The sequence below is a fragment of the Chiloscyllium punctatum genome, chromosome 2 (assembly GCF_047496795.1).
Source record: "Chiloscyllium punctatum isolate Juve2018m chromosome 2, sChiPun1.3, whole genome shotgun sequence".
In the NCBI taxonomy this organism is placed as follows: domain Eukaryota; kingdom Metazoa; phylum Chordata; class Chondrichthyes; order Orectolobiformes; family Hemiscylliidae; genus Chiloscyllium; species Chiloscyllium punctatum.
This window is the reverse complement of record NC_092740.1, coordinates 18,021,288-18,041,667: the sequence shown is the minus strand read 5'-3', so window position 1 is coordinate 18,041,667 and position 20,380 is coordinate 18,021,288. Positions and strand designations below refer to the sequence as shown.

At 42.5% G+C, this 20,380-nt stretch overlaps 1 protein-coding gene across 8 annotated transcripts in view; it reads left to right on the top strand.

Moving 5' to 3' along the window:
* nek1 (NIMA-related kinase 1) overlaps positions 1–20,380 on the top strand; it is a 165,065-nt gene that overhangs the window by 128,283 nt on the left and 16,402 nt on the right. For all 8 annotated transcript variants that reach the window (XM_072594483.1, XM_072594516.1, XM_072594508.1 and 5 more), the window contains 2 exons: positions 3,155–3,399; positions 20,014–20,147. In XM_072594483.1, the coding sequence (XP_072450584.1) occupies positions 3,155–3,399; positions 20,014–20,147 (379 nt within the window). The remainder of the gene's footprint in view (positions 1–3,154; positions 3,400–20,013; positions 20,148–20,380) is intronic.

Here is a 20,380-nt window from a genome sequence, read left to right as displayed (position 1 = left end):
GTTCCTGCTCTTATCAGACTTTTGAATGGCTCTTAAAATGTCAGTTCTGATCGCTCTCACTCTCTCAGCGAATCATGCCACTGTAATCTGCACTCTGTTCTGTTTCCCTGATGCCCTTTTTATTGGTACAACCTGCCTATATAGCATGCTAATCAACACTTTTCACTGTATCATGGTACATGTGACAACAATACATCAATCAATATTTTAATCCTTTAGAATTTACCCAAAGCTACATTGGATCATGACTCAAAGAGGCTCGATGGAACAAATCTGTTTTGATTTCTACTTACTGTAGTCTGTCTGTATGACACTGCCATGTGCTGTAGCTGTTGGTGTGTGATGTCCAAATTACATTGATTTGTTCTCGTGCTGTAAACTCATTGAGCCCGAATGGTATATGCTTATGTTCCATGTGAGCCTCCACCTGCCTCGCTTCATCTCCTTCTATCAGTACACCCCTCCTTTCCCTTTTCCCCCCTTATCTAGCTTCCCCATTTCTGTTGCTTGCCTGTGTAGCATGATTTGTATTCAAATCAGTGTTTAAAATAAATAGTTTCTCCACCATTCGCTATTTTATTTGTTAGCATCTACCTCACGTTTTATGACCTGTAGTTTTAGTTCCCTCCCATAATTGCAAACATTCTTGTTACATCTCTCGGATTCCTTTCCAAATTTTCAAGACCTCAATGAGGCCAGCTTTCTCTTTGTAAGAAGTGTGTTCCAGCCTGTCAGCTTTTCCTGCCATGTATTCTCCCTTTTCATTTTGCTATTATGCTTGTGAGCTTCCTTTCCATCTTCTGGATTACTTCGGTATCCTTTTCAAAAAATGGAATTCGGGATTTCACACATCTAAAGTGTCATCTAACCAAAATTCCATGTGACCTTTTCTACTTGACAATTTTCTCCCTCGTTAAAGCATGTTAAACGATGGGATCTGTTTCTCTCATGGCTTTATTAACCTTTCTGTAATTTGTGAATGTCTACCTTAGACTCCTATTGCTCCTCTTTTCCATATAAATTCTATGTTCCTTAGGTTAAATTTGGAATTAGATTGCTTTTTTTAATATGCAGGATGACATGAAAAGACAAGAGTGGCACTAGATGTGACTTTCATTTGGAGAGCTGGTATAGACGCTATGACCTAAATGGCCTCCTATATCTGAACAATTTTGTGACATTCAGGCCTATTTTGCAATTCTTAAATCTAGTTTTGTTTTTTCATTACTTCCTCCTGTTATATTCACCCTCTAGTTTGTTATCCCCTGTAAATTGTTTAATGTAAACTATGAACAACAGTTGACATAATCAGCACCATCCCAGGACAAAGGAACCCGCTTGATTGGCACCACGGGACAACTTGGACATTCATTTCCTCCACCAGTGTCAAAGGTGAACACTAACAACTCTCTCAAGCTCCTTCAACAGCACCTTCCAAACCCACAAGCTATACCACCTGGAATGATGAGGATAACAGCTGCATGGGCATGCCACTACCTGCATGTTCCCCACCATGCTGCACTTCGATCCCAACTTGGAACTAGATTGCCATTCCTTCATTCTTATTGGTCAAAATCCTGGAACTGTCTCCCCCTCAGAACTGTACATGTACCTGCAACGCATGGTTTATAGCAGTTCAAGAAGAGAGCTTACCTCTACTATCTCGAGAGCAATTGGGGATGGGTAATAAATGATGGTCCAGCTGACAACATTCTGTTATGGACCAAGCCAGACCCCCTCAACATTTCAAGAAGGTAGTCCAGACCCTAACTTTGCTAGTTTTTTTAAGCAGGTGTAATGCAGATATTCCAGGAGCGACATCGCTGGCCCAATCACTTATTTTAAACAAACCAGAATTTATTTACAGTGAAATACAAAAGAGAACAGAATTCAGAATAACTTCACCTATCCGAAAAGCGAACAGACTGTCCCAACTTAATGATGCAACAATCTCCATAAACACCCCTTTCCAAAAAAAGGTAAAATCCAACAGTATCTTACAGGAGAGATGTCCGAGAGAGAGAGGATCACATGGACCTGCTTCTTTGGGTCTAGCAGCTTCACCACTGACTGCCTGCCAAAACCAAACCAAACCAGAGAAAAGCTGAGCTGGGAGAACTGGCCACTCCCCTTTTCAATGTACAAGTGTTTTTTTTAAAACTTGAAACCCCAGACATTTCAGACCCTGTGTCTTTCTGACTTCCTGGAAAAAAAGGCAAGGACAACTAACCTTGTTAAAGAAGCAGCATCATCACCATTCTCAACCCATGAATGAAAATGAAAAGAATCAGCCCATGAATTCACCAGTTCCCACCTTGTGCTGATCTAATCCATTCTGTTTAACCTCAGAGTTCCGTTTTCTAACTAGCTCGCAATTCATTCTACAATCTGTTCCTTGACTTCATATGCTGTAACCTTAGTCATGAGTATACTGTGTGTTAACTAATCAAAGGGCTTTTGAAAATCCAAATATGTTCCATCTCCTACATGACCATTATCTACTCCCTGTTAATTTTCTGATCATTCATAAAGATTGGTTAAGCATTTTTTTTACCCTTTTGCAATCCTTGCTGACTGCTTATTGGTTTCTCGATATTTTTCAATTACGACATTGAGTGGTTCCTTTGGCTTTCCTCCCACTGATGTTTAGCCACCTTGTCTACAGTTCCAAAGAGTTGTTCCATCCATCTCCTTTTTAAATAGTGGAATCACATTTGCATCTATCTCCCTGCGCACCGACACCCCCACCTGCGCGCACACACGCACGCACACACACGCACACACACGCACACACACACACGCACACACACACACACACACACACCCTTATAAGCTAAAGGGTGGGAGTGATTGATTAATTTCTACACTAGATAATAATGGAAGGCAAATCATGGATAGGTGCAACAACAATACATGGGTTTAGAGGTGATATAAAAGTGTACAGTAGACTTATTGCCCAGCAGTTATTTAAGAAATTCCCCAGTCATTGTACTCCATTTTGAGATGATCAGGTCTAATCAAAAGAGGACCTGCTGTTCCTCAACCTTCAGTGGGACAGTGTCAGAGGCTGAGGATGAAGAGTGGAAACAGGCTAGATAATCAAAGTTAACTCTGATCAAAAAGGAAAGCAGTCACAATGATTTGTGTGTTCCAGTATATTTGGAGAAGGCGATGCAGATGACCTACAGGAGCTTCAGGAATCGATGGAGCGTCTGTTGCAGGAGCAGCCCAGTGAAGAGTTCAGTGAGGAGGAGGAGGAGGAGGTAGCTTCCAATTCAAGTCCTCCTGAAGAAAGTGTTTATAATGCGGAATCGTCAGTGAATGGAGCAGAGGGGGACGATGATGAAAATCCAGCAAGCAGCAGTGACCAAAGTGCAATTCATGAAGAGTGGCATTCAGGTTGTTTTTCCTATATTCTTAATAGATTATACTGTCATCTCGAGATTGAGAGTGCTGTTTTAGATATCAAAAGGCTTTTGCTGATGATTTATTTCACTGGATCTCGTGATTGACAAGATGATGGTTATCAATTTTAATTAGGACAAGTGATTTTTCATATCAAATAATTTATCATTCTGGATCGAGAGTGTTTCACTGGAAAAGCGCAGCAGGACAGGCAGCATCTGAGGAGCAGGAGAATTGATGTTTTGGGCATAAGCCCTTCATCAGGAATGGTGGTCCTCACTTTCTCCTAATTTGTCATTCTGGTCTATTTCCGTTACCTCTGGGACGTTTCGTAACAATTTATCTTTTTTATTACAACTGTTAGTTGTATGGAAAGTTATTCCATGAGATTTGAGGATCTGACATGTTATGCTGCATGCACCAAATCACTTTTTCTGTAATTCTCACCATGTGCACATTGATATTGAACGTGTTATTACAGGAAAAATCATTACATACGGCAGTGCATTATTTATGCTGAGTTTGAAGATTAATATTGTAACTTGGAGATTTTTATGAGAAACACTTTCAACCAAGGTTAATTCTTGCCCATGTTTGACATGAGAATTCATAATAGACAGTGAGGACTGCAGATGCTGCAGAGTCAGAGTTGAAAAGCATAGTGCTGGAAAAGCACAGCAGGTCAGGCAGCATCCGAGAAGCAGGAGAGTCGACATTTGAAGCGTAAGCACTTCTTCATGTAGTAGGGGAGGGGGCTGAGAGAGAAATCTGGGGCTGGTGGGAAGGTAGGCTCCCCTTCCACATTCCTGATGAATGGCTTATGCCTGAAATGTTGACACTCCTGCTCCTCTGATGCTGTCTGACCTGCTGTGCTTTTCCAGTGCCACATTTTTCAACTATGAGAATTCCATAGGGTCTGGAGTCAATGTTTAGGACTTCACAGTGCAGGGTGCAGACACCATCATCATTCCTGGTTACACCCTGTGTAGCCAAGGATGTATATAATATAACCACTATGCCATCACCTCTGCTGGGTCTGTTCTACCATTGACACAGGACCAGGGATGGTAATTGTGTCTGCATCATGTGTAAGGTATGACTGTCAAGCTGTTGCTTGACTAGTCTCTGAGACAGCTGTCCCCATTTTGACACCAGCCTGCAGATATTACTAAGGAGTACTTTGCAAGGTCAGCAAGACGGTGTTTGCTGTTGTCATTCCAGTGCCTTAGTTGATGCCAGGTGGTCTACCAATTTCATTTGCTTTTTATGCATTCTAGCAGATTATAAAAGTGAATGGCTTGTACAGCCATTTCAGAGAGCAGTTAAGTTATTTGCTTTGCTTTGGGTCTGGAGTGAAATGTAGGTGAGACAAGGTCAAGATGGCAGTTTCCTCCCCTAAAGGATGTTGATAAACCCAATGGCTTTTTACAGCATTTGAGTGGTTTAATGGTCATCATCAGACTTTGAATTCAGAAGTCTGGAATTAAAATCCCACCATTTGCTGTTGAGGAATTCAAACCCAGGTCCCAAGAACATTAGAGCATCCCCTGTGATAGTGCATTTTTGTCCATGAATTATCAACAATGCTGAGTTTTTTTTAAAAGAAATGTTAAACATTTTGAAACTGCAGAATAATCGACAACAATTATCTTCTGAATATCTGCTGCCAGAGGAAATGGAAATATCCACCTTGTACCAGAGTAAGGTTTACTTTCATCGATTCATTCAGATAATTATTGGAACTGTTCTCCAGAGATAAGGAGTGGAAACATTGGCATCACCATGCAATTGTTCAAATGGTGGCAATAAGGGAGGATACAACAATCCCGATGCTTTGCTTTGTAGAAATAAGTTTTTATTTTTAATTCACTTGTGGTATGTGGCTGTCTGGGTATTTATTGCCTGTCCATAGTTGCCCTTGACAAAGTGATAGTGAGCTGCCTTCTTGAATTGCTGCAGTCCATGTACAGTAAATAGACTGACCATGCTGTTAGGCAGGGAATTCCAGGAATTTGACCCAGTTAATGTGGGTGTACCTTTTTAAGAGAGTTAAAAGCAGCAGAACCACCGGACGCAGCAGCAAGTGTTCTCAATAAGGCAACAATGTAACACTGGGTCGAACAACTCTATTAGTTAGTTGCCTGGAGACAAAACAAGTTTGAATTTGGCCAATCAGTTTAAATTATACATTGAAAAAAATACCAATTTCCAATCAAGTTTGAATTGGGTATATTGACAATAAGCCAGTGACACAATCCGATGCTCTGGGATATTAAATGGGGTGGGGGTGGTGGTAATTGAGCATTTGAGAGGAGAACTGCCAAGTCCTAGCATGTAACAGACTGCTTGGGAAAAAAAAGTCTCTTAAAAGTCCCTTTTTGATCAGTCACCTGTGACAGAAATTCTTAACAAGCAGAAAGAAGACTCGAAAAGATTCGAAGACAGAAACCTACAGCTGCGTGGTTTTGAGATAGTATGGTTTTGTAAATTTTAATTGGAAGTTTTATTGGACTAGTATTCTAGAAGGGAAGGTAAAAGATAAGTTAGAGGAAGGAGTTGTAAATAGTAGTTAGTTAATTATTCTCTGTTATACTTAAGAAATTTGTTAATTTTTACTTTACATAGTTGGCCACTCTAATTTTTACAGATTATTTCATGAGATAAATATTTTCTGTGTTACTCGTTTTAAATTAAGTCGGAGAGTTTACCCCGTATTGTAACAAAAGTGAAGGAAAGGTAATATATTTCCAAGTCAGGATGGTAAGTGGCTTGGAGATGGTGGTGTTCCAATGTGCCTGCTGCTCTAGTCCTTCCAGCGGGAATTAGTTGTGGGTTTAGAATATGCTGCCACAAAGATCTGTGGTGAATTTCTACAGTGCACAATGCTGTGACTGAGCATCAGTGGTAGAGTGGGTGAATGTTTGTAGATGTGGTGCCAATGAATCTGGCTGCTATGTCCTAGCTGGTGTCAAGCTTCTCGTGTGTTGTTGCCTCACTCATCCAAGCAACTAGGAAATGTTCCATCACAACCCTTGTGTCTTGTAGGTAGTGGATGGGCTTCGGGGAGACAGGAGATGATTTACTTGCTGCAGGATTGATAGCCTCTGACTTGCTCTTGTAGCCATTGTGTTTATTCACTGTGTCCAGTTCAGTTTCTGGCCATTGGTAACTCGCAGGATGTTGACAGTGGGGGATTCAGCAATGGTAATGCCATTGACTGTTGATGGAGTGGGTGGTTAACTTACCTCTTAGTGGAGATGGTCATTGCCTGGCACTTGTGTCATGTGAATGTTTCAGTCCAAGTATGGATATTGTCACGGGTAAAAACAATGACTGCAGATGCTGGAAACCAGATTCTGGAGTAGAGTGGTGCTGGAAAAGCACAGGAGTTCAGGCAGCATCCGCGGAGCAGGAAAATGGACGTTTCGGGCAAAAGCCATTCATCAGGAATAGAGGCAGAGTGCCTGCAGGGTGGAGAGATAAATGAGAGGAGGGGTGGGGGTGGGGAGAAAGTAGCCTAGAGTACAGTAGGTGAGTGGGGGTGGGGATGAAGGTGATAGATCAGAGAGGAGGGTGGGGTGGATAGGTGGAAAGGAAGATAGGCAGGTAGGACAAGTCATGGGGATCGTGCTGAGCTGGAAGTTTGGAACTGGGGTAAGGTGGGGGAAGGGGAAATGAGGAAACTGTTGAATTCCACATTGATGCCCTGGGGCTGAAGTGTTCCGAGGCGGAAGATGAGGCGTTCTTCCTCCAGGCGTCTGGTGGTGAGGGAGCGGCGGTGAAGGAGGCCCAGGACCTCCATGTCCTCGGCTCAGTGGGAGGGGGAGTTGAAATGTTGGGCCACAGGGTGGTGTGGTTGATTGGTGTGGGTGTCCTGGAGATGTTCCCTAAAGCGCTCTGCTACGAGGCGTCCAGTCTCCCCAATGTAGAGGAGACCGCATCAGGAGCAACAGATACAATTAATGATATTGGTGGATGTGCAGGTAAAACTTTGGATGTGAAAAGGCTCCTTTAGGGCCTTGGATGGAGGTGAGGGAGGAGGTGTAGGCACAGGTTTTGCAATTCCTGCGGTGGCAGGGGAAGGTGCCAGGACGGGAGGGTGGGTTGTTGGGGGGCGTGGACCTGACCAGGTAGTCACGGAGGGAACGGTCTTTGCGGAAGGCGAAAAGGAGTAGGGAGGGAAATATATTCCTGGTGGTGAGGTCCATTTGGATGTGGCGGAAATGTTGGCGGATGATTTTGGTTTGGTTTATGCAAAGGTTGGTAGGTTGGAAGGTGAGCACCAGGGGGGTTCTGTCCTTGTTACGGTTGGAGGGGTGGGGTCTGAGGGCGGAGGTGCAGGATGTGGACGAGATGCGTTGGAGGGCATCTTTAACCACGTGGGAAGGGAAATTGCGGTCTCTAAAGAAGGTCATCTGGTGCGTTCTGTGGTGGAACTGGTCCTCCTGAGAGCAGATACAGCAGAGGCGGAGGAATTGGAAATACGGGATCGCACTTTTGCAGGAGATGGGGTGGGAAGAGGTGTAATCCAGGTAGCTGTGGGAGTCGGTGGGTTTGATATTGTCTTTGAACATGGAGTACTTCAGTATCTGAGGAGTCATGAATTTGCAATCATTGGTGAATATTCCTACTACTGGCCTTATGATAGAGGGAAGGTCATTGAAGAAACTGAAAATGGTTGGACCTAGTTCCTACCCAGAGCAACTCCTGCACAGATGTTCTGGAGCTGAGCTGGCTGACCTGCAACAACCACAACCATCGTCCTATGTGCCAGCTATGACTTCAACCAGCAGAGAGTTACTCCCAATTCCCATATAATATTTTCCTAGCTACAGTCAATTGTGAGGAAGGTTCAGCAGACCTGAAATGTTAACTCTGACTTCTCTATAAGATGCTGCCAGACCTGCTGAATTTTTCCAGGAATTTCTGTTTTTGTTTTTGATTTTCAGCATCTGCAGTTCTTTCGGTGTTTATTTAGTGAGTAGATGCTTCTTAACATTTAACAGTAATGTCATCATTACTAATGATCCAGAGTCGATTGATAGGGCAGTAATTGGCTGGTTTGGATTTATCCTGCTTTTTGTCTACAGGACATATTTGGACATAGCTGGGAAATTGGTTGAGTGGCAGGAGACAAAATAGGAGTAATGGTAGATCCTCAAATTGGCAGCATGTGATCAGTAATGTCCCACAGGATCTGTGTTAGAACCTCAATTATTCACATTATTTATGAATGACTTGGATATTGGCATAGAAAGTCATATATCCAGATTTGTTGTTGATACAAAGGTGGCATTGTAGATGTAGTAGATTACAGCATAAAGTTACAAATGGCTACTGAGAGACTAAGTGAGTGACCAAAGCTGTGGCAGATGAATTTCAGAGTAAGCAAGTGTGAAGCAAGATTCTATTTTGAATCAGCAGAGGATAGATCACGGTACTTTGTAGACAGTATGAAATTAAATACAGTGAATGTCAGAAGAGATTTTGGGATTCAGAGCATAGATCTTTAAAATCCCACAAATTAGGTGTAGAAAATACTCAAATAAATAGAATGCCAGGCTTTATTTGTAGAGGACTGGAGTATCTGGATGCAGAAGTAATGCTGCAGCAAAACAAACCCTGGTTAGACCCCACCTGGAGTACTCTGAGCAGATCTAGACATCACATCATATCGGAAGGTTAGATTGGAGGGAATTCAGTTTAAATTCACAGAAGTGATAACTGGACTTCAGGGGTTAAGTTATGAGGAAAGATTATACAAATTAAGCCCCTTTTCTATAGAATTTAGAAAAGTTAAAAGGTGCTCTGATAGAAGTCTTCAAGCTATTAACAAGAAAAGAGAAGGTAGATAAAGAGAAAAAAAATTCACTGGTTGGGAATTCTAGAACTAGGAGGCATAGTCTGAGAATTCAGGGCCAGACGTTCAGGAGAGATGTTAAGAAGCACTGCTACACATACAGGGTAGTAGAGGTTTGGAACTCTTTCTGCAAATGGCAGTTGATGTTGGATCATGTAATTATAACTCTAAGGCATTCAGGGAAATGAGCTAAAGGCAGGTAGCTGGTGTTAGGCAACATATCTGCGATCGTCTTATTGAATGGTTGAATAGGCCCAAGAGCTGAAAGGCCTACTCCTATTCCTTTTGAGTAATTTTCCACATTGTCAGGTAAATGCCAGTGGTGATTTTGTACTGGAATCGTGTGGCTAGGGGAGCAGCAAGTTCTGGAGCACAAGTTTTCACTACTATTGCAGGCTCAAAGCCTCTGCAATTTCCAGTAACCCCACCAGTTTCTTGATCATGTGGAGTAATTTGAATTGCCCGGATCTTGGATTTTATTTGAAAGGAGCTTGAAACGAGAGCCTTGGTCAGACCCCAGTTGGAGTACTATGTTGACCTTAAGGTAACAACTTCCGGGAGGATGGGACAAACATAGAAATTGCTGGAAAAGCTCCGCAAGTCTGGCAGTATCTGTGGAGAGAAATCAGAGTTAATGTTTCTCAGAAGACCCAACCCAAAACGTTAACTCTAATTTCTCTCCACAGATAATTTTCAAGCTATTTCTGTCTGATTTACAGCATCCACAGACCTTTTCAGTTTTCACTCAGGACAGATGGAAAATAGTCTTGTGGAGAGCTAAGTGCAGCTTTATGAGGATGACACTGGCACTTGAAGGGTTAAGCTGAGAGGTCCATTCTTGCATAAATTTGAATTGCCTTTGAAATGCAAATCAAATTTAAATATTTTAAACAATGAAGGAATTTGTCCTTCATTGCTATTAGACAAATAAAACTGGAATTCCTTTCCTTCCTCGCAGCACTATGGCTGTACCTATGCCATGCAGAATGTCTTGGATCAAGGAAGTGTCTCCAGACCGCATTGTCCAGGGCATGGACAGCAAATGTTGGACCTGGGGCCAATACTTGCATCCCATGAAAGGATAAAGAAAATATGAAGAGAAGCCATTTAGTTGGAGGGAAAAATGACAGAACAAGGAACAATAATGTCGAGATGGTTTATGAATGAAATCAGAAAGCATATTTTCACTCAAAAAAAAAAGTTGCAAATTTTGGCTTAGTTAATATTTTTATAGCTGAGATGAATGACATAATGTGTGTTGAGGGTATAAAGGGATATTGAACACAAGCAGGTGATGATGTAACTGAATGGCTTACTCCCATTCTTATGTGGTGAGTGAAAAAATGTAATTGCTGAGGTGGTTGTGGTGTAGGTATTGGATAAGAAAACTGAAACTCAGCAAGCAACTACTGAAGACTCCAAAGCAACTTTGGTAAGATTGTGGAGGAGAAATGGTTATAAGATGTTTGTTTATTTTGGTCAACTGCATGGGGGACGTCTGAAGCCATTGGCAAAACCACAAGGTGAGGTTTTTGTCTGACTAATGAGAATGCATGCCGTCTTCATTTTGGGGTGAAGATGCACATCCAAAAACCAGAGAAATTAGAATTCTGTGCTGGAGTGGAGACTTCGGGAGGGCTGAGTTTGGTCATCGATTACTGGCATTTAATTATGTCGCGGCAGCACAGTGGCTCAATTCCACCCTTGGTAACCGTCTGTGTGCAGTTTTGCAGATTCTCCTCATGTTTGCATGGGTTTCTGCTGGTTTCCTTCTACAGTCCAAGGTTGTGAAGGCTAGATGGGTTAGCCATGGGAAATGCAGGGTTACAGGGATGGGATAGGGAGTTGGGTTTGGGTGGGCTGCTGTCCAGAAGGTTAGTGTGGACTTGATGGGCCAAATAGCCAGCTTTCCACACTGTAGGGATTCCATGATCCTATGTCACTGTCCACTCATAAATTTTGCACCACTGCCCCAGTGCTTCACCAAATGTAAAGTTTCCAGACCTCAAGGCTCCTCTTCAGTTGGCAGAATGCTCATTTGTGAGCAGGCTCCTGAAATAATGTGGACTGGTCTGGCTTAAATATTATATTCTGATAACTTGAGTAACTTCACTTGCATTTGGTACAGAGCCGTAACAGCCAAGAAGCCTATATCCATAGAGTCTTCGACATAGTCGAAGTCAATTAACTCAAACTGTTGCATTTAACTTTGGTGACCCTGGGCTAGAGTGTTGAGGGGGTTTAACAAAACAATATGAACCAGAGTTCCCTCATCTGCCTCATTTTCTTTGAACGCTGGAGAGCCAATACTGGTTGAGGTCAGGACTTGGCTGTCTCCTCCCCACATTTTCATGTTTCTTGCAAACACTCACTGTGGTCAGTTGAATAGGTTAACCAATGGCTGCCAGCCCAGTACAAGCTAGTGCCTTGAGAAAGGAGAGAAATAAAGAAAAAAGAATTTAATTAGTTGCCTTGGCTCATGAAGGTATCTGAGGTTCTATCAAATAAGAAAATCACAGTGAGTATTTTCAAGCCTGAGGTTGTATGTTACTCTGATATCATCCACGATTATTGTCACCTGTTCCTCACTAATTCTTTTAAGAAACACTTGTTGAATTGAAGCCAAATCTGCCATTTACAATCCTAAACCAGTGCAGTTTGGCTGCAGGTGAAGAATTAACTGGAAGCTGAAGGAGAAATAATGGAGAGATGGCCTATTGGTGTAAAATATAATGATGACACTTTTTTTTTCCCAGTAGGTTTAATGGTTAAAAGCAATGATACTTTTTGTTTTTGGAAAGTAAGTAAAGATGACCAACATTCACCATGGGGAGGGACTCAACGTAAAAGGATTAATTTGGAATTTAATAGTGGAACATAGTCAAGAGGCTGAAATATCTACTCCTGTTCTTTTATTCTCAACTAGAAAAGTACTGAAAAGTGAAATAGAACATTCGTAGTAATACGTTTAGGATAAACCTCTTAGAATTAGTATTTAGAATTTGTAGCTGGTGAAAATATTTGCATTATTGACGTTACAGAGACATGGCTGCAAAGTGAAGATGGACAAGAGATGAAGCTGGAATGGTATAGCATGTTTCAAAAAGATAGAGCAGGTAAGTTAGTTAGAGAGACAATATTACTGACCAGAGAGAGGACAGCAGCTATTCAATCAAGGTGAGCTAATCTGCAGAAGAGGCAAATACAGATACAATTGTAATGAGCTAGTCAAATAGCAAATTAGCAGCTACTTTTGTCCTGCAGCTCTGTAACAATTAAAAATAAACTTATTAGAAATGTTGATCTCCCAGAAATCCAGCAATGAAGAAGGCTGAGCAGTGGTGTCTGGGTGAGGGTGGTGTAATAATGACTGCTTCCAAACAGGTGAGGTAGAAAACAGATAGTTGCTGTATATGTAGTTCATAACACATATTAATGATAGAGAGAAATTGAATGTGCCTAGTTGCTCATGTTCTCAGTTATATCAGACCTGAAATGTTAACTGTCTGCTTCTCTCCTCTTAGTTGTTGTCAGACCTGCTGAGTTTCTCCATCACTTTGTGTTTTTATTTCAGATGACATTCTTGGAGTACAGTCATTATATCAGCATTTGTGCCAGCTGGTTTATATGTCAGGTTTATATGTCATGCGATTCCACAAACAGAAACAACAAGTTAATTAGTTGTTTTGATGGTAATTGTACTGGGAGGACTGCTGGCTAGGACATTGGAAAAACACCCTGCTGTTCTTAGAATGGTGCCATCTGAACAGGAAGATGGGGCCTCTGATTAATGTCATCTGAAACTAATTTGGCTGAGTACTTCAGTTTTACTAATCGTTATATAGTTCTGTTTCACATATAACAACAGCCAAGGCCAACATGACGGTAGTATTGCATAAAGCTCTAGAGGGGATTACATTGGAGCTACAGAATATTAAGTGAGAATTTAGGAGCACGGTGAGGCAGCATTTATGGCACTGGACTAGCCCATAGTACACCCACCGTGACAGACTGTGAAATCAAATTGAATAAATCCAGCCGCAGAAAAGCCCGAAGATTTAAGCATGTCCTTCCTTCCATTTTCTGGTCTGCATGTTACTCTAGTCCAACTCTTGATGTCTTGCAAAGCACATCAGCCAAACACAATATCCAGCTCTGGATTTAATTATTTTTGCATTGGAATCTATAACACATGTGAAATGAGTGAAGTATATGTCATGGCAGTGGCATTTTTGTTTTGTAGGGTCCAACATAAAGTGAGTGAACATGATTAATAATTTTGCAATGACAAATACAGAAACTGTATCTATGCACTGCCTGCTAGACATGAAACAATTTATAGTCTAAAGATACCATTGCAATCCAACTGGTCTAAATGTTAGAAAAGAAGCCATGAGTTTCAGAAAACATATTTTTCTTTAAATAAGCGTTTCACCCAAGTATGCATCCAGTACCTAACGCTTCCTCTTAACTGTGCTTCCCTTGGCTTTAAGTAGACTGTCCCTTTCCTGGAGACAACATCAAACATTATTCGAGTTAAACCTATACATTAGAATATTGAATTTCCCAATCAGATTGCTCCTGAGCCTTACTTTTTTGAATTGCCACCATTCCCAGTCTCTGTAGCCTTTTTCTGTAGCTCTGAGCCGAAATTCAGAGTGTCACTTCCTTTGTTCCTTCTCCGATTTTTCTCAATATTGAAATATAATGACCAGGATTCTTTGTAACATTCCAGGTGTCACCACAGAAGGATTATTCTGGCAATACTCCAAAAGTGAGTAAACTCCTGAACTAAGGATACATAGACCAGTCTATCTAAGATTGATGGTGTCCAAATTGATCAAGGGAATGAGAAGTTCTAGCTTTCAAAAGGATCATTTTTTAAGTGGATTAAACTAATCAATGACAGATGAATTTCAATAACTGAAAACACTGTTTTTGTTGCTGTAGATATTTGGGGTGGCACGGTGGATCAGTGGTTAGCACTGCTGCCTCACAGCGCCAGGGACCTGGGTTCAATTCCACGCATGGGTGACCATCTGTCTGTGTGGAGTTTGCACATTCTCCCCATGTCTGCGTGTGTTTTCTCCGGGTGCTCCGGTTTCCTCCACACTCCAAAGATGTGCAGGTTAGGTGAATTGGTCATAGTGTCCAGGAATGTCTGGGTTAAATGAGTTAGCCATGAGAAATAAGGTTACAGGGATGGGGTGGGTTTGTATGACGTGCTCTTTGAAGGTTAGTGTGGATTTGATGGGCTGAATGGCTTGACTCCACATGGCAGGGATGCTATGATTGAAACAAATAACCAGTGATGACCGCTCAGCTCCCTCCCCTTCCCCATGGACTTGCTTCCATGGACACATGCATGTATACACATTCTACACACCCACCTCAGCTGAAGTGTTGTTAGCATAGTTGGCACTATACTGGAACGGACTTTGAGAGCATCAACTTTATTAATGTGTCTGAATTTTGAATCTTACAGCACAGAAGGAAGCCATTTGGCCCAACACTCCTGGGGGCCAGCTCTTTGGCAGAGCTATCTGATTCATTTCATTATCTCCTCTTTGCCATTATGTCTGCAATTCCATTTTTAAAGTTATTGAATCTCCTTCCCTCACATTTTATAGGCAGTGCAATGCAGATCTTTCTCATTTGTTACACAAACAAATTCTGTCTGTCTCATTTCTGCCAATTACCTTAAAAGCTCTTCTTGGGTGAAGCTGTGTTTCCAATTTTCATATGCAACTTTAGGTATCCTAGCTGTAAATACATAATTTTCGTTTGAGTCGGTTTATTAAATACTGTAATTTATGGCGTGATTTAATTGACGAAATGACTAGGAGGGAATCTTGAGTATAATCCAGGTGTTTAAAATGCTGCAAGCAATGTTAATGTTGCAACTTGTAGATTTCTGAAATTTGTTCTAAGTACAGAATTAACAACAACTTACTACCATAAAGATGCTATATGAATAAAATGCCCCAAGCAAAGTCGGGCACTGGTTGTGTTGAGTTATTCCGTCAAATGGCGAAAAAGTTTGATCATAGAGTAATTAGAGTTTTGAGGACTGTCTTAAAGGAACCAAGAAAGAGAGGCAGGAAGACTCTCTGGGAGTGAGATGAGAGAATCCCAGGAGTTTAGGTCTTGGACAATTAGGAGTTGAGGTACAAATATCAGTTTTGTGTTCCCTTGATTTTTTTTTGGGAGGATAGAATGTAGGAGATTGGCCAAGTGTGTTTTGGAATAGTTTGATCTATAGGATGGCAAAGAAATGAATGAAAACTCCAAATAAGCTGCGACAAAGGCAAAGTCCAGTTATGTCACAGACTTGGAAATAGGCAGTCTCAGCAGTAGCATGACTATGATAGCTCAAGTGTGACACCAAGGTTACAAACAAACTGACTTAATAATAAACTGTTGCTGGGAGGAGGGACGGAGTGGTTAGCTAAAAGGTTGAAGTTTTGAGTGGAGACTGAAAACAATAACCTCACTTTCAGGAACATAAACAACAAGAACAGGAGGAGGCCATTTTCATTCAATGCTTGACTAATTTGATGCGGCTTGACCTCTCTTTTCCTGCCTGTCCAGTGAATATAGGTGCAATGTACTCGAAACATTCCTTTTCATCCTAGGAATGAGTCTTGTGAAAAGTCTCTGAACTGCTCCTAACGCAAGTATGTTGCTCCTTCTGTAAGCTGATCAAACCTCTAGTTAGTCTCTAGATATGGTCTCAACAGTGCTAGGTAAAGATTCCCAGCATTCTGGTTTCCTTCCTAATTATTTGTTTTCACTGTATGCTTTTTTTTTGTGACTCAAGTCTGAGTCGAGAGTGTGGTGCTGCAAAAGCACAGCAGGTCAGGCAGCATCCAAGGAGCAGGAAAATCAACATTTCAGGCAAAAACTCTTCATCAGGAATGAGGCTGGGAGCTTAGGGGGTGGAGAGATGAATGGGAGGGGACTGGGGCTGGGGGAAAGATAGCTGAGGGTGCAATAGGTGGATGGAGGTGGGGTAATGGTGATAAGTCAGAGGGGAGGGTGGAGCACAAAGGTGGGAAGGAAGATGGATAGGTCATGAGGGTGGTGCTGAGCTGGAAGGTTGGAACTGGGATAAGGTGGGGGGGCGGGGAAGGGAAATGAGGAAACAGGTGAAGTCCACATTGATGCTATGGAGTTGGAGAGTCCAAGGTGGAAGATGAGGTGTTCTTCCTCCAGGTGTCCAGTCGTAAGGGAGTGGCGATGGAGGAAGCCCAGGACCTGTATGTCCTCTGCTGAGTAGGAGGAGGGAATTGTTGAGTCATCGAGATGTACAGCATGGAAACAGACCCTTCGATCCAACCTGTCCATGCCGACCAGATATCCCAACCCAACCTGCCAGCACCCAGACCATATCCCTCCAAACCCTTCCTATTCATATACCCATCCAAATGCCTTTTAAATGTTGCAATTGTACCAGCCTCCACCACATTCTCTGGCAGCTCATTCCATACACATACCACCCTCTGCGTGGAAAAAGTTGCCCCTTGGGTCTCTTTTATATCTTTCCCCGCTCACCCTAAACCTATGCCCTCTAGTTCTGGACTCCCCAAACCCTGGGAAAAGACTTTGTCAATTTATCCTATCCATGACCCTCATAATTTTGTAAACCTCTACAAGGTCACCCCTCAGCCTCCGACACTGCAGGGAAAACAGCCACAGCCTGTTCAGCCTCTCCCTGTAGCTCAAATCCTCCAACCCTGGCAACATCCTTATAAATCTTTTCTGAATCCTTTCAAGTTTCACAACATCTTTCCGATAGGAAGGAGACCAGAATTGCACACAATATTCCAACAGCGGCCTAACCAATGTTCTGTACAGTCGCAACATGACCTCCCAACTCCTGTGCTCAATACTCTGACCAATAAAGGAAAGCATACCAAACGCCGCCTTCACTATCCTATCTACCTGCGACTCCACTTTCAAGGAGCTATGAACCTGCACTCCAAGGTCTCTTTGTTCAGCAACACTCTCTAGGACCTTACCATTAAGCGTATAAGTTCTGCTAAGATTTGCTTTCCCAAAATGCAGCACCTCACATTTATCTGAATTAAACTCCACCTGCCACTTCTCAGCCCATTGGCCCATCTGGTCCAGATCCTGTTGTAATTGGAGGTAACCTTCTTGAAATGTTCGGCCATGGGGCGGTAGGGTTGGTTGGTGCGGGTGTCCCGGAGATATTCTCTGAACCGCTCAGCGAGAAGGCATCCAGTCTCCCCAATGTCGAGCAGATTGCATCGGAAGCAACAGATAGAGTAAGTGATATGTGTGGAACTGCAGGTGAAGTTTTGGGTGTGGAAGGCTCCTTTGGGGCCTTGGACGGAGGCAAGGGGGGAGGTGTGGGCGCAGTTTTGCAATTCCTGCGGTGGTAGAGGAAGGTACCGGGAGGGAAGGGTGGGTTGTTGGATGGCCCCACCTACAAATGGATCCCACCACTAGACATATATTTTCCTACCCCACCCCATCCACTTTTCATAAAGACTATTCCCTCCACGACTACCTCCATCAGATCCATGACCCCTAACAAACCACCCCCCCCACCCCCAGGAATTGCAAAACCTACGCCCACACCTCCCCGCCCCCCTCACCTCCATCGAAGACCCCAAGAGGAGCCTTCCACATCCATTCAGAGTTTCACCTGCACTTCTACACATATCATTTCCTGTATCTGTTGCTCCCATATTGGAGAGACAAGACGCCTACCCACAGAGTGCTTCAGGGAACATCTCCGGGACACCCGCACCAACCAACCCCACCACCCCGTGGCCAAACATTTCAACACCCCCTCCTACTCCGCCGCAGACATGTAGGTCCTGGGCCTCCTCCATCACCACTCCCTTACCACGTGAGGAAAGAACACCTCATCTTCCACCTTGGCACCCTCCAACCCCATGGCATCAATGTGGATTTCACCAGTTTCTTCATTTTCCCCTCCCCCCACCTTATGCGAGTTCCAACCTTCCAGCTCAGCACTGCCCTCACGATCTGTCCTACCTGTCCAACTTCCTTCCCACCTATGCGCTTCACCCTCCTCTCCCACCTATCACCTTTACCTCCACCTCCATCCACCTATTGCACTCTCAGCTACCTTCCCCCCTGCCCCAGCCCCCATCCCCCATCCCCCATCCCATATATCTCTCCACCCCCAAGGCTCTCACCCTCATTCCTGATGAAGGGCTTTTGCCCGAAGCATCTATTTTCTTGTTCCTTGGATGCTGCCTGACCTGCTGTACTTTTTCAGCACCACGCTCTCTCGACTCTAATCTCCAGCATCCGTAGTCTTCACCTTCGCCTACAAGGAGTGATGATACAATGCCTTTAAGAGGTGTGTTCTGTCCTGTTTCTCTTGCAGAGGGATGTTGTCACAATGATGCTGAAATGTCCTCTTCAGGTGGGCAGTTGGTACACAGCTTTTGAGATCTCCCTGCATTTTTGTTTCAAGTAAAAATCTAATCGTGAGTGGATGAGGTCATGCTCACACAGACCCAAAACGACTTTAGATTTTCTTTTCAGTTGATTTTGTGATTTTTCTTTTTTTTGCTGGCTCCAGGAGCTGAAAGCTTGAGTTCTTTGCTGCAGGAGTGAAGTCTTAGAGAGGCTTACTCCTTTAAAAAATCGAAAGGGCAGATTGTACATGTTGCTGAATTGTTTTTTGCCAAGGGTGTTTATGGGATGCTGATTGATCAACAGTTGATGATTAGTGGTTAAATATGCATAATCTTGTTCAGTAACTGAGTTGAATAAAGTAATGCCAATTCTTTTGGTTGTATTTTAACTGTGTTGTAAGAATAAATTGTGTTTGATTAAAGCTTAGTGGTGGATCAATCGAATCAACTCTGGAACTCAGCACCTTATGCTTGCCTTTTATGAAAAAATATATAAAAGGTAGGACCTAGGCTTTGGAAGGATCTGTTCTGGTCCATAACTAAGGACATCCAGGTCCCTCAGTCGCCCTGAGTTTTTCAGTTTGTTTAATTGAAGCAACTTCTGTCCAAAACTGAATAACAGATAAAGAGTCTGATAATTCGGCAGTAATCCATTTTATATGGATAGTTGTTTGATTCTGGTGTGGGTTTCAACTTACACTCTTCTAGGTAATAAACGTAATATTCTTGTGCAGTTACTATACTGTCCCCCCCACCCCCAAAGATAGGAACCGAATTATCTGACGAAAATGTTGATCAGAGCTGAAGAAGATTAACCTTATTTCCAGAAGCAGCTTTCTTGACCCTGACTGGACTTCTGTCCAGATTAGGTGTGCTAATATGGCCCGTTGGGAACTATCTGTGTAATGAACATTACACACCATTGATCTACGTGTTCTCTTTGCTTTGTAACATTGAAATTTATCAAGCACATTTAAATTGGAAATATATAAAAAAAGTCTCAGAAACTATTTTATTTACCATTGTGTAATCCATTCTCTTCCAAACAAAAACAACTGCCAAGGGCTTTGACTTGCAGTCAAGCACCCCAGCAGTGCCAAAGTTCACAGCTGTATGCATATGGACCATGCTAAATTGGCAAAATAATAAAGGCTGAAATTTACAAAGCTTTGTAATGTAATCCCCATGAAATTAAGCCATCTGCAGTAATTGGGCAGCTTTCAACAGTGCAGGATCAAAAAGCTTATCTCAAAGTCTTTCTGTTGGTGATTCTGGCTGAGTTTTGTGGTTTTTCTAAAGGTTTTTCTGTTCTTGCAATTTGTGCAGATGACAGTGAGGAAGATGTTGCAGGTGGAAGTGCCGAGTTTGACAGCGTCTTCAGTAGACTGGAGGAGCTGCGAATGACACTGGAGCAAGAAATGGGCTTTGAAAATTTCATTGAAGCTTATAACAAAATCAAGGTAGTTCCCTTTCTTCTTTTTTATGCAGTCTTGTGTTATTTTAATCAAGTTAAGACAGGTCTGAGAGCATTTGAGAAATTCTCAGGACATCCGAGTTGGTGCTTTGAATTGAAGACTCAATGCTCAAATCTGAGTCATTAAATAGAAATCTAGACAAACTCAGTATACCAAGTTTTTGCACTTGCTGTACTTGTAGAATTCTTGATGTTTTTTTAGCTGTCAAACTAATGGAA